Genomic DNA, 14,590 nt, shown 5'->3' with positions numbered 1-14,590 from the left:
CAGGATTAAATTGTTACATTTTCTAGCTGCAGATGCTACAGTTTATGTAAAATTTGTTGTTGCAACTTTGCAGTTGTAGGAAGTTCAGCAGCCAGTAATGACTGGTGTCTTAAGTCTAGACCAGGCTTTCTCAATGAGAGTTCCTTCAGGTCTTTGCAGGGGTTCCCTGGCATTGTCACCTCCTGTGCCAGTGGCAATCCTATGAAAGTTTTAAAAGTACCTCCTTTGGATCCTCTGTGTCTTTATCACTCATTGTATGCTTGCCCCAAATGTGGTGTGGGTGGAGTATAATAGAAGGTACTGTATTAAGAAGCAATAAATTGGAGGTCAGAATAATGACCACATTAACAGAATAGGGAGGCAATATAACAAGTGGCACAATAAGGGATAGTGTAATAGAGTACTATTACAGGGGAGTACTATAATTGTGGGGGTCTATAGCAAGAAACACTAATATGCTCTACTAGAGTAGGAAATGTAAGGAAGAAACATGGAATAGGGGCTTAATAACAAGGCTACTTTGAAAGACCATGCTTCCTACAAAATAAATCTCCTTACCCTCCCACCTCCATGCAGAGGTTCCTTGAGATCTAAAAAATATTTGAAGGGTGCCTCCAGGGTAAAAAGGTGAGAGGCTGGTCTAGACTTTTGGGTTGGGTAAAAGTGGAATTATTGGAGAAAACTTGGATTTGTAGAAAAATATACAGGCCAAATATTGAAGGGAAAAAAAAAAAACTAATGTGAAATGTCATTTCATGTGAATTTGTCATTTTCATAAAAAGTACTGAATATAGTAAATTTTACACACTTCTGCAAAGTACAATAAATAGTTTTATTAAATAATTCAACAGATTTTAGACTTATTCACAAAAGAAAAAAATAGTTCAGTACAGACAATGAGTTTATCCACCACCATAACACAAAAGCAGAGTAATCATGAAAATCAGCTGTATGTATGGATATCAGAAAGTTGTGATACATTAAAGGGACTCCGAGCAGTGCCTGTGGGTATGCCTTTAAGCATACCCACAACTAATTAATTATATCCTCACACCTACCAGCATGATGTTTAAGTATATCCCCCTGGGTTCCTTGTATTTCATTGCATTGTGCTGAATGAAGCTGCCGACTTTGGGGAAAAGTCGCCCTGTGTAATAACTAACTATGCAAAGATGCATACCATTTTGAAGCTCTTTCTCCTCTTTCCAACGATTTCGATCGCAAAAATATTGAAAACTAAGACGTAGGGCGGCGGTTTATATATCGTTGGAAGGAGAAGAGAGCGCTTCAAAATGGTATAAATCTTTCCATAGTTACTGCATTGCTCGGAGTCCCTTTAATAACACAACAAATCCCTATATGGAGTCCACTCCCTGCCCTAAGGCCAGGATTCATTCAACTTGTTACAACTACTAGTTCCAGGTGGTTTTCAGAACATGCACCCATCCTTCACGAAATTAAGAATTATGACGCCTACATTTTAACAGTAGGGACACTGAAGAATACACAGGCATCATCATGCCAATAGTGATATTGCCACTTCCATTACAATAGACAAGGCATTAACATTTGATCCGGACGTGTAATTTGTGTAAGGGCGCTTTCACGCTGCATCAGTTGTGTTGAATAATTTTGCATGTTATCACTGCCCATTCAATTCTGTGGGCCTGTGCACAGTACTGCATAGTAACTGATCACATTATTCCAACTTGTTGCATGCAGGCTTTGTATCAAGCCCTGTGTCCAGTCTCCATTGCAGTTCACACACATTACAAAGTGTGCGTTATGCGCACACACACTGTGAATCCAGCCTTAATCTTCATGTCTCTGCATTAAACCATTCCAACTTTTTATTTTGAGTGCAAATATTAGTTTCACATTAGGATCAACTATTAAAGTGCAGGTTCAGCTACTTAAATCTTATATATTTTTTTTATTAAGACTCTTTCCTATGATTTGAGTATAGTAATAGCAAAAAAAAATAATTCATCAGGGGTATCCTCTTTGTAGACCTAAAAATCGGTATAGCGTCCTTAACTCCTGTTAATAGTAAAATGAAGTGTTTAGACATTTGAATAATTACATGCAAACCCTGATACTACAAACTTTTCTTTTTAGTTTTCTCAGCTTATCTACAATTTAGCATTTGAGCTAAAAAAAAAAAAAATTATTAAACAGTAGGTAAGAAAGTTTAATGTAAAATTTGGAAGTCACTTGACCAAGACCAATAAAGGTGTGCCGACTACACTCATCCCTGGCTACATACTACAAAGCCACTTCTCATTCTTCAACTTTGTTACTCCACTTTCATTTATAAAATTATATATTGTTAATCTAGTAATTTCAGATTAATACTTTTTTTAAATTATTAAATAAATGTTCAGCATCCCCAGTAAAAAAAAATTAAAATGAACTAAAGATGAGATCTATAGAAAACTAGCATGCAGCAGATCTTGTCAGACGTCTGATCTGCATGCTTGTCCAGGGTTTCTAACTACATGTATAATGTATAAAGGCTCATACACACATCAGACTATAGTCTTTGGAAAATGAAAGATCACAGACCAATCTTACCACTGTGTAGGTATAGCTCTCATACTACATGGAAGGGGGTAAAATTGGTCTGTGATCTTTCATTTTCAAAAGACTATGGTCTGATGTGTGTATGTGGCCTTAGAGGCAGAGGATCAGCATGACAGCCAGGCAATTTGCATTAAATAAACATGTCTGCCTCCATAACCCTCTCACCTTGTATTATCTTTAAGCTTTGTGCCATTAGTATTGCAAAAAGTGTCCTACCCTGTACCATATGATGGCATGGTAGAGGGAAGGTGGTCATGATGGTTATTACTAATCTTTGTGGAAGCCTTTTCAAAAACCCTACAGTCCAAATCCCTGCATCCTGGTATTCTGTGTGCATATGTCATGCTGCCACTACACCTCTGATTTAAATCTTTCTTGCTGGTCATACTACTACACTTCTATTACAGCCTTAAGGCCTCATCTACACGATACGATTCTTTATGAGATTCGATTACAATTCTATTTACGATCCGATTAAATCTGACATGTCCGATTGGGATTCGATTAAATTCCAAAACAATGGCAAATCGAATTGAATCGAATCCTGATCGGACATGTCTGATTTAATCGGATCGTAAACAGAATCGTAATCAAATCACACAAAGAATCGTATCGTGTAGATTGGGCTTTAGAGGATTACCCAATTTGACCAGGAAGTGTGATCGACATGCATAATGCATGCAGACATCTAGACAGACCGGAAAATAATCACTTGTATAAAAAAAAAAGCCTACAAAGTACTGCCAGCCGGCATGGGAAGAACATTCACACCTACAGTTACAGCTTTGTGACTAACTACCATTAACATATCTAATTCTGTAGGTTTTCATATACCAGTTTTCATTATCATCATGATTCATATAACAAATTAGGTATGAGTGCTGGAAACATTAATATGGAATGCAGAAGCAAGTTCCATAGATGGCAATCAGGAGAGAGAGAGGGGGTGGGGGGGGACTATTCTGAAGTAGTATTGTGTACAAGGCCCCTCATCATTGTTTAGCCCTGTACTAAATTTCACATTTTACGAATAAGTCTACATCCATAAATGAATTGCACTAAATCCTTAAAATTAACATTAAATCACCACATATTAACCAAAAAAAAAAAAAAAAAGAAAACCCAAAACACTTCCTATCTCAGAACTTAATATACAGTATCTAAACAGGAGCAGTGTACAGTAATTCATCATTTTATATCTGAGCTACATCTGGCAGACTAAAACTGTTTAAAGTCCACCTGTCATGAGAAAGTATGGAGGCTGCTATACTGCTTCTAAAAAAAAAAAAATGGCTAATTCATTGTATTGAGTAACTGGCTACAATATCCGAAGCAAGTAGATTTGGTGCTGCTGGACATCTGAACGCATCTGTAAGGGTCCATTTCCACTAGTGCGATTTCTTTGTAGAAAAGTGCATAAACAAATTCGTATGCGTTTGTATGGGAATTTTCATGCAAATTCGCATGAGTTTGTGTATTTTTGTAAGTATGCGATTTTAACCATGTCACTGCCTGTGTGCTTTTACACAAACGCATGCAAATTTCCTATTAAATGCATTACATGTAAATCACACACTAGCCTTGCGGTGTGCGAATTCTGATGGCTCTGCTGTGCAGATTTTTTCTGCACAGTCCACCACACAGCTTTCCTGACAAGTGGAAACAAGCCCATTGACTTATTGGCTATGCGAAGCTGCATGCAGAATCGATCTAGTGGAAATGGGCCCTAAGTATTTTCTGTCAGGGTTAGGCATAAGGCCTCATTCATAGTGGCCGTTACATTCCCTGTGACAGCAAGAACAAAATGGATCAGGACAGCAGTGCCACACATTGTCTGGTACAGTGAAGCATACAGTCAAATGAAAAGTATGCTTCACGTGAACTGTTAGCACATGCATTTAGTGGAAGTGCACTGCATGCAGTGCGTTATCATACCACAATGCACCTGCTGCGCTGTGAATGGAGCATAGGTGGTTCATTGCAGTGCAGTAAGCAGTGTTACAAAGTGGCTGTTGCACCGCTGTGAATGTGGCCTGAATTAGGAATGTTATCCTGAGTGGTCAAGGTTAGACAGTTAAGGTGCGTACACGGAGCCACACAAACAGTGGGATCAGCATCGCTGGGGATGAGTAGATCTCTTGTGGGACAAGGCCCGTTGGCTGTCATACACACACTTCATTATCGGCTGATGTGGTTGTTTTTTGCCGCATCTTCTGCCATAAGTCAGGCAAGGGTCAGGAATGGGAAAGGAAACTTTAGAGGTGGAGTTTAGGGTCAGGTGCTGGAAAGGAGATTTATGGAGTAACACTAAAACACCAGGTGGAGAAGTAAAGCTGTAAATGAAAATAAGGTCACATATCTGACATACAAGATTATTGGGAATCCTATTTGTGATACTCTGCCATTGCAGAATCCATATGTGTTCATAATATTACCCATATACTTCTGGCTTCATATACAGCTGCTATTAAATATTGTACTTCCTCAATGAGCTGATCACACTCCCCAACATGTAATATCCTCCTCTAAGACCTATTCATAACACCTCTTAATGTATGAATGTGAAAAACTCTTCCTCCCTTCATACCCTTAGGCTATGTTCAAACTTGTATGCATGGAGATCTTGCACATATTGTCACACACTTTTTTTTCCTACACCTTGTGCATTCAAATGCAAAAAAAAAAATCAGATGCTCTATCCTAGACACTGTGTGCCAGTTACAAGGTCAAGTCACTGATCAGTGGTTATACTCAGGGCTCAGACGCTCAATCCTAGATTACCATGTGCAGGTGACAGGGACAAGTCACTGATCAGTGGTTATACTCAGGGCTCAGACGCTCCATCCTAGATTACTGTGTGCAGGTGACAGGAACAAGTCACTGATTAGTAGTTCCAGTTAGACCTGGCTGTCAGACATCCTAGACCACTACAGACATAAAGAGAACCCACTGGCACACTATAGGGCGCCCCCCCCCCCCCCGCTATAACTTCCCATAATTAGCGACAATATTTGTCGCTATCTCAGAGGGTAATAGGAGGAGAGAGATTCCCTGCCTGCAGCCTTTCTCCCTGGCCGCTCCCCCACCTCCTTACATGCTGGAGAGATCTCTCCTTCCTGCATCGTGACAGGTCATGAAAGTAGGGCCCTACGGACCTCAGGGGCGGTGTACAGCCGCGTGGCTAGCCAATTCACCCATCCCCCCCCCCCCCCCAGATCAGGTAGCCTAGGATTTTCTTAATTAGATGAGCCCACCTTAGGCTCGCTTTAATTCACAAAGCATTACCACATTCGGTAATGATGAAAACAGCTCATTGTACTGATCACTTTCCAATTCACTAAACGTATTACTTTACAGAAAATTAAAATTACCGACTAGTGAGGTAAATAACCGATTTGTGCAGAGAATACCTCAATTCACACCGATTAATGCATTCGATAAATCAAGCAAAAGTGTTTTTTGTTTTTTACCAGCTCTGACCAGCCAATAACTCACTCTCAATGCAGTAACATTCACAGCCAAAAAGGGAGAGCCAAGCAGCCAATAGGGAGAGCCAAGCAGCCAATAGAGAGGTCCACACAGCCCTACTTCTCAAGCTGATTTGGACCAACATCCTGGAAGGTGGAACTTCACTCTGGCAGAGCAGGGGAAGGGAACATTTTATTAGGCTTTTCTGAATCCCTTTAGATGAGAAAATCTGTATACTCATACAGAAGTACTCCTCCTGGTGACTGCAGCACATCTAAAGGATGCACTGGACAAAAAACCTCAACTCTTACACACAGCTACTTGCCTGACTGCTGACCTGCTTCACAGCTGGTAAGTGAAAGGGCTGGTGCACACTACAAGAGCTTTTCTAAGCGTTTTGTGATTGTAAAAGCTCTTGCTAATGTTATCCTATGTGTGTTTTCACACTGATTTTGTAAAAAAAAAACCAAAAACATAGTATTGCATTAGCAAGAGCTTTTAATGGCTCTAGCATTTAAAAAGCTCTTGTAGTGTGCACTAGCCCAGACTTACCGAGCAAGGCTTAGTGAATTAAAGCAGGTTTGTTCGGTAAATTACTGAACTTCTACTTCATGCGTAATATCTTTAGTGAATTTGGGAAAAAAAAAAGTGTAAAATACCTAATGTGGTATTTTACCGACTTAAATAACTTTACCAATCGGCCCTTAGTGAATTGAGGCCTATGTGCAGGTGACAGGGACAAGTCACTGATCAGTAGTTGCACTTGGCCCTGTCTGTCAGGTAATCCATCCTAGAACAGATGCAAGTCCTCCTCACTACACTACATCTCACTAGATCAGTCTGTGCAAAGAGCAGCTAATGTAAAGCCAAAAGGCAGGGTTTTCCTTCATCTTCCCTTCAAGCTGAGCGTCATCCTAATATTGTACCAGTTGATCACAGTTTCTGAAAAGTGCAAAAGCCCGATAAATATCATCAGTTGAAGTCTGTGCTGGTGAAAGCTGAAGGGTGGTACTTCGAGAAGTTTTTCATAATTTTTTTCTTCTTCTTATCTGGAATCGCACAGCTTGTGTCCACTGCTACCTTTAGCTGTTGGATTTCACTCACTGTGTTAAAGCACTTTTGCCTTTCATATTCTTCAAGTGTTATGAGTTCACAGAATGTGAATCCTGTAAAAAATAAAAATGCTTACAATAGATGTTACACTAACAGAAATATTGTAAAATTAGAAAATATAGTTTAAAGAGAACCCGAGGTGGGGTTCAAACAATGCTATCCACATACAAAGGCTGGGTCTGCCTATACTGCCCAGCCTCTGTTGCTATCCAGATCCCACTAAGCCCCCCCCCCCCTGCGCTCTGCTATCCCCCATAAATCACACCCGCGCTGGCGACACGCAGCGGGCTGTGTTTCCTCATGTACTGTCAGTCTTGGCATTCCCTCCGCCTCCTGCATAACTCCAATCCCCGCCCGCGTTCCTTCCCTCCCCACTGATTGGAGGGAAGGGACACGAGCGGAAACCAGAGCTATGGAGGAGGCGGGGAAAGCGCAGAGACTGACAGTACAGAGGTAAACACAGCCCGCACAGCGTGGCTGTGATTTATAGGGGATAGCAGAGCGTGCGGGGGGGGGGGGGGTGGTGCAGGGGGGATCTGAATAGCAACAGAGGCTGGGCAGTATAGGCAAACCCAGCCTCTTTATGTGGATAGCATTGTCCGAACCCCGCCTCGGGTTCTATTTGAAGGAAACCAGAGATGAACGCTATGGCACAAAATAAACATATCCCCAGATAGATTTTACAAAATAAATACTATACCTGGTATTTTCACCACTCTGGTGTGGCTTTTTTGGGTTGTTTTTTTTACTAAAACTCCATGCAAAATACAGTTCACCAGAAAAGCAAATTTAGTGGGCTGTGTGCAAAATGAAATCACCATTTCTAAAAACATCTTATAACTAACAAATATAGATAAAAAAATGTTTTTCAATATACCCTTGGGCTTGAAAAGACATCAGAGAAGACAGACTCAGCTATAATGATTCCTGAGCAAAATGATTTTATCAGGGCTGGTAACAAGCAGGCTGAGCAGTGAAGGATGAAACAGAGAGCAGGGTAGGTGTTTTCTCTAAGGTTCCCACTGATATATATGGTAAAATACATGAGGGTGCTTCGTCTCTGGTTCACTTTAAAGAGGAATTGTAACCAAGGATTGAACTTCATCCCAATCAGTAGCTGATACTCTCTTTCCCACTAGAAATCTTTACCTTTTCTCGAATAGATCATCAGGGGGGTCTGCATGGCTGATCTTGTGGTGACACCCCTCCCACAGAGTAATGTCATGACCATAGTCCTGACAGTTTGCTGTCCTTGAACTTCGTTGCAGTGTAGGAAATAAAAGTTTTTTTCCAACTGCCAAGCAAGCAGCATCTCCCTCTGTGCATAGAGCTCTCAGCAAGCAAACATTCCGTGCAGATCACCTTGCAGAACTAAAGATATCACCACCAGTGATACATTTCAGAATGTAAATCAGGGGGAGGAAATAATTTGCAATAGGCAAACACTGAGTACCGTATATACTCGGATACAAGTCGACCTCGTTTATAAGTCGACCCCAATATTTGACCCTCATAAACTGGAATTTTTCATTTTCCCTACCCATGCTGCCTGTAATTCCCCCATCCCTCCCTACCACCATCACCCAAACACTTGATGCATTTAATTACCAACCTCCCTCCCTCTCACCATCACCCATATGTTTGCTGCCTCTAAATCACCCCTCCCACCCACCATCACCCATAGGAGGTCCCTGACCCTGTCTCCATTGCACCTCTCATTCCCACCATCACCCAAGCATTTGAGGCTTATAATTACCCTCTCCTACCCACCATCACCCAATGGGAACCTCTGTATACATTTCCTACTTGCGCTTTGTAATCCTGGGAGCCGTCTGCATCAATGTCCTACTTGCACTTTTGTAATCCTGTGGCAAAGTGATTCCCACGGCAGAAGGCTTCACCCCTCATCAGCGTGCGCTGCTTCCTCTCTCCCTTCACTCGCGCTGACCTCCGTGCTTTAGCGTAGCTCAGTCTTCTGACATCAGGAGGCGGGGCTTCGCTAAAGCACGGAGGTCAGCGCGAGTGAAGGGAGAAGAAAGAAACCAGCGCACGCTGATGGGGGGTGACTGTTTCTGCCGTGGGAATCACTTTGTCACAGGATTACAAAGCGCAAGTAGGGCATTAATGCAGACGGCTCCCGTTGGGTGATGGTGGGTGGGACGGAGGGGGCACACTGGCATATTGGCTGTAAGTTGGGAAATTTAGGACTACTCACGTATAAGTCCACCTCCCCCCCCCCCCCCCCACTTTTAAACTGAGTCAGTCCTAAATTTCTCAACTTATAGCCAAGTATATATGGTAAATAATTGAAGTGAGTATTGTGTAAAAAAATATATATATATATATATATATATATATATATATATATATATATATATATATATATATATATATATATTCATTATGTTATTTTCACTACAGTTCCTCTTTAAATACATTTCTTTACATGGCATGATTTTAAACTGAGAAAAATACATGTGCATTTATAGTACCCATACAATGGAAGGTGTTAAACATGCTACAAAATAAACATGATGGGTACCAGAAATGCTTTGAGTGGATCACATTTAAAAAATAAAATCCTGAATATGTTTAAGTTGTTGGCATAACGCTAAACAGCCCCTACAGGGAGGGTAGAAGAATAACATCCTCCTAACAGGTCTCAACACTGGTATTTTATACCACACAGCCCACTGAGAGATGATTGACCAATCAAGATTAGAATGCATTGGAATGGAATGTGGACTTAACAGGAGCCATTCCCCCTCCCCAACCCAATTCGCCCCTCCTTTTTACATGAGTGCCCACCCCTCCCAAAAAGCTCTTACTTTCCAGTCAGTAGCCCACTGGAATAGTGCAGGTTAAATGTTGTTCCGATACCCACTCATCCATCAGCAGTGTGTTCTATTTGCATAGACTGTCATTTCACCTTTATGTGCCTTATTTCCAAGTAAACTAAATATACCTGAATGATCATCTGGGTCAAATCCATTCTGCAGGCTTCTTAATTTTGTGCTGACAAGATTCAGTAACTCCATAGGTGTCTGCATGAAAGAGGGGGGAAAAAAAATTACCAACACATTTCCCGTGTTTACTAATCTTATTTCATGCAACAAAAAATAATTTTAAACTTTTTAGTGACAGATGCATGAAGTATAAAAAAAGAATCACAAATACTGTCGCAGCTTCTGCAGCTGGCAGGACTGGTCACATGCATGGCAGCTCATCTCCTAGGGGTTAGTGGATAGTCAGATAGCGATCAGCTTCATATGACTTGATGCCCAACCTATACCACTGAATACCAAACCAAACCAAAGTCAAATGGAAGATAAACAGATGGGAAATAAGCTCATTCTAATCTGATCTAAAACGTGACAACCAGTATATAATTTGTTCTGTGACTTTGTGCAAGGGTGTAACTAGAGGAGAGCAGCCCCTGTGAAGGCAGGGGGGCCCAGAGCTGTGGTGGCCCCCAACTACTAACCTCCCTTTCTCCAATACAGCTCAGGTGTTTTTATGGCTACACTTGTTATGGGTGTGAAGACAATGATGATCACATTTGTTTCAGGACCCTTGCGAGATGGGCCCCTAGGCTGTGAAGGGGAGACAAGGGAAGGGGTGTGAACATTGTAGCTACACCACTGCCTTTGTGCTTACCAGTTTCATAGTGAACATTGTACAAAACAATAGAGAACAGATTGCCACTTTTTAAATAGTGTACAGTATGTCAGTGGGCCACATGCTGTTCCTTCTAAAATGATGGTTGCAGCTAGAACTAACGGTTAGGAGTGTTGAATGTTGAATCACCATCTGCAGGACAATTCAATAGGGCTTCTGATTGCCATTTTAGAAGTATTTATAGTACCTTTATTCTTAGGTGTTTTAATCGTGAGCGCCATTTTATAAATACGGCATTATAAAAAGTGTTGATCAGGTCTTCTAAATGTGTAAATCTTATTTCAGATTACAAGTCTTAGTAAATACGGTAAACCCTTACGTTTTATCTGATTGAGAATCAAAGGAAATGCTGTTAGTGCCAACATTCTACCACAATTAAGTACAGCATTGTGTGACCATTGATACTCTGGTTCCAATTTCCATTGCCACAATCATATTCTATGATTATTTGGAGGTAATGCAACACTTACCTTAAATAACTTGTTGGCCTTTTCTATTAGGAACTGAATAAATGCCTCACTTTGTGCCTTTGATACCAGAGGGCTGTGCACAATGACTTTAGTGAATGTTTTCAGCACTATAGTCTTGTTATCAAACTGAAAAAAAATGAGACTTGTCAGTTGAAAGCACTGAATGTAAACCTTTGCAGATAGAAACATGGATAATCTATTGCTGACCTAATGGATGCTTAATTCTGCTTGTCCTGCTGATTTTGTAGAGGTCGCCATTGGGTTTCCAAACTGCTTTTAATAAAAATGCAATTCTAACAAAAAATTTGCATTCAAATCTTGCAATCTTCATTTCACTCCTCCCCTACAAATTACATAGTAACCACAGTGATCCAATCCAAAGCACCGAGGGGAGGGTTTGGCTCCATTTGCAATTCATACCCCAACCACCCCTCCCCAGTGACCAACAGCCAATGGATAGGAAGCCAGTGGGAAATCTGCCCGTGGCAGTAACTGCCCCCATGACATGGACTACATCACCACAGTTACCATTCGACAAACTGTTGATATGAAGGGAGGACAGACTGCAAGGAGCTAGGGATTATTAATGAACTTTAATAAATCCTGTCACAAGTATGTTTCATGGATTTTCCAATCTCTCTCAGAGTTTGCCATCTGCATTCAAGTTCAAAGTCAGGGGCTAAAAAATACATCAAATACTGAAATCAAAGGAATTGCTCTGAGATTCCTTTGGCTGCCTATTATTTACACATGCACAACCTTTGCCAGTGGTATGTAAACACCAAACATTTCCCATGGTTACTTAGACCTGATGTGCAGATTACAGATAAGTCACTTAGACCACAGACCTGCATGTAATATTGGCACCCAAGGTCATGAGCAATAGTGCAGTATTTATAGGGAGCAAGAGAGGCACTGCTGAGCAGGCAGACACACTGTTACCACCAGAGCAGGGTTTGATGCATTTGTACAGACTACAAGTAAACAGACGTATAGGACACTAGCCAAATCATATTTTTACTATTCCCCACAGTTCACTGCCACAATTCATCATTTCCTCTCTAGTCTCTGTCTGGCCTTTTTGTTAAACTCAATAGAGTAAAAACTGTTCAAGACTAAAAGAAATGAGAAAACACTTTAGATGCTCCAGCAGGAAGTATAGGCCAACCATGATTTTTGAAGCACTAACAACCACTGACAAATAGCAGTTATCTTTGGTCTAATAGAGATTTTCATACCTGTTTCTGCAACCGGTAAGCACCAGAGTTGGCGGCAGCCATCATAAACAATAGTAGTCGGCGGAGTTCCTCTCTTGCTTTTGGCCTTAGCAACCTTAAAGATAGCTGAACTGCTTCTAGTGCTTGGTTCCCCTTTCCTTGTTCTAGAACAAAACAGTAGTGGTCATTTACCTCTATGCATTATTTGCAAGTAAGCATGTCACAGAACTGGGATAGCAGCTCTTTCAATCTGGCCAAGTGGGCAGCCTACATAGCATTCCTCAGAGGGCCTCAGCACAGTGTCCAAACCCAGACTAGAAACTCATTGGTACTGCCGCAGCAAGTTAGAGGGAGGGACTTTTAGTTTTAATATTCGCTTTGTAATTTTAAATTATCTAAAAGTCCAATAAATGAATGCTAATGGCCAGGGATGTTGAACAGGCAAGAGATTCAGTTCCACCTGCTGCAAAACTGAACCAGCATGTTAGAGTGTCCAGGCAGAGTGTTCTCTCTCCTATGTCACCGCCTATGGCTGATGCCTTTGCTGCTGCTCTTCATATTCTCGATACTTATGCCTTCACAACCAGAAGTTAAGCCTGTGAAGTGAAGTCAGAAGAATAAAGAAGATGGACAGCAGCATGCAATGCATTGGCCATAGGCAGCTATATAGGAGAGTTAAGACTTCCCACCATGGCCCAAGCACATTAACACATGTAATCTCACCTGCTTATCCCTACTGGTGACCCCCAACTAGCTAAATTAAACATATTCTAGGTTTCTTATATTTGACCCACTTTAGGACATGGATACTTCTATGGTACAGAACCCTGCATCTGTTTGTTATTTTATGTGATCCTTGTTGGGTCGTGCATGTATAAACTTGATTTTTAATGTGATTAATCTAGATGTTTTATTAACAATTGTTTCAATAAAGAGATACCTTAAAACTTAACTCCAATAGAGAAGGCACTGCATTTTCACGATGGCTAAAGCAGATGTGTGAACTTTGGCATAGAGGTACCAGGAATTTGACGTTATAAATTCTGAGAAATTATATGAAGCTGGTGGTTGAGGGATAGTAATCAGCTTTAAGTGATGTGGCCCTTTAAGTAAAACAAAGTGCACTTTTTTGGACATCCAATGAATAAGCGGATGGCCTCACCCAAGAGTTCAGCAATTCCAAGGAGAACTGTAACCATCTGTCCATCAATAAATGGCTCACGGTCCTGTGAGTAATATTTTGCAATTACATCAAACAGCATCTTCTTATATAGATCCATATTTTCCACATCACTCTGTGGCAACTGCTGGCTCAGCATCACAATCTGTTCATCTGGAAAATACTCCAAGCACTCAACTGCAGCGGCAAGCCATCGGTCCAACCTAAAAGTACAAAGAACGCAAACATTGCACAATCAAGTTTTGTAACCAGTCCTCCGAAGATTTAAAAAGGAAAATTACAACGCTGACCAGTATGATTAAGCAGAATGAAGTTAAAGGTAGATGGAAGTTAGAGGCATATGGAAGCTGCTATCTTCACCATCTAATAAACAATTCTAATTGCCTGACTTTTGTTCTGAAGCTCTGCCTCTAATACTATAAGGCACTGGGCAAGAATGCGCATGCAGATCGGATGCATTCACTCTGGTCTAACTCCGTTGGCTGCATGCTTGTTGCTGGTGTGCGACTCTAAAACAAGTAACCAAAAAAAAAAAAAACCCGTAGCCTGACAGCCCCACAAATGGCAAGGATAGAAGGGAATGAAGATGGCAGCTTCCGTATGCCTCTCTCTTTAAGCCATTCAGTAAATATTAGCTCCCTGCATTGCTTTCTATATGTGCCCATAGAGATGACATATTGATCAGCATCAGCCATTTGGGCTCATCTGATGTGGTCTCCTAAAAAACAAATGATCCTTCTCAAAACAATATGTTGTGCATCTATGGCAGGCATGGGCAAACTTGGCCCTCCAGCTGTTAAGGAACTCAAATCCCACAATGCATTTGTCTTTATGAGTCATGACTGTGGCTGTCAGACTCCTGCAATGCATTGTGGGACTTG

The 14,590-nt window shown here is 41.1% G+C and overlaps 1 protein-coding gene across 1 annotated transcript in view; it reads right to left on the bottom strand.

Annotated features, from left to right (window-relative positions):
* Positions 1–6,552: 6,552 nt before the first annotated feature.
* DEPDC4 (DEP domain containing 4) overlaps positions 6,553–14,590 on the bottom strand; it is a 41,688-nt gene continuing 33,650 nt past the window's right edge. Inside the window, exons 5-9 of the mRNA XM_068272811.1 lie at positions 13,692–13,912; positions 12,551–12,693; positions 11,313–11,438; positions 10,130–10,208; positions 6,553–7,217 (exon numbers count right to left, since the gene is read on the bottom strand). Coding sequence (XP_068128912.1) covers positions 7,024–7,217; positions 10,130–10,208; positions 11,313–11,438; positions 12,551–12,693; positions 13,692–13,912 — 763 coding nt within the window. The 3' untranslated portion in view covers positions 6,553–7,023. The remainder of the gene's footprint in view (positions 7,218–10,129; positions 10,209–11,312; positions 11,439–12,550; positions 12,694–13,691; positions 13,913–14,590) is intronic.

Source organism: Hyperolius riggenbachi, chromosome 3, assembly GCF_040937935.1.
Source record: "Hyperolius riggenbachi isolate aHypRig1 chromosome 3, aHypRig1.pri, whole genome shotgun sequence".
NCBI lineage: Eukaryota > Metazoa > Chordata > Amphibia > Anura > Hyperoliidae > Hyperolius > Hyperolius riggenbachi.
Note: the sequence above shows the minus strand (reverse complement) of the source record. Positions and strands in the feature narration are given on the sequence as shown.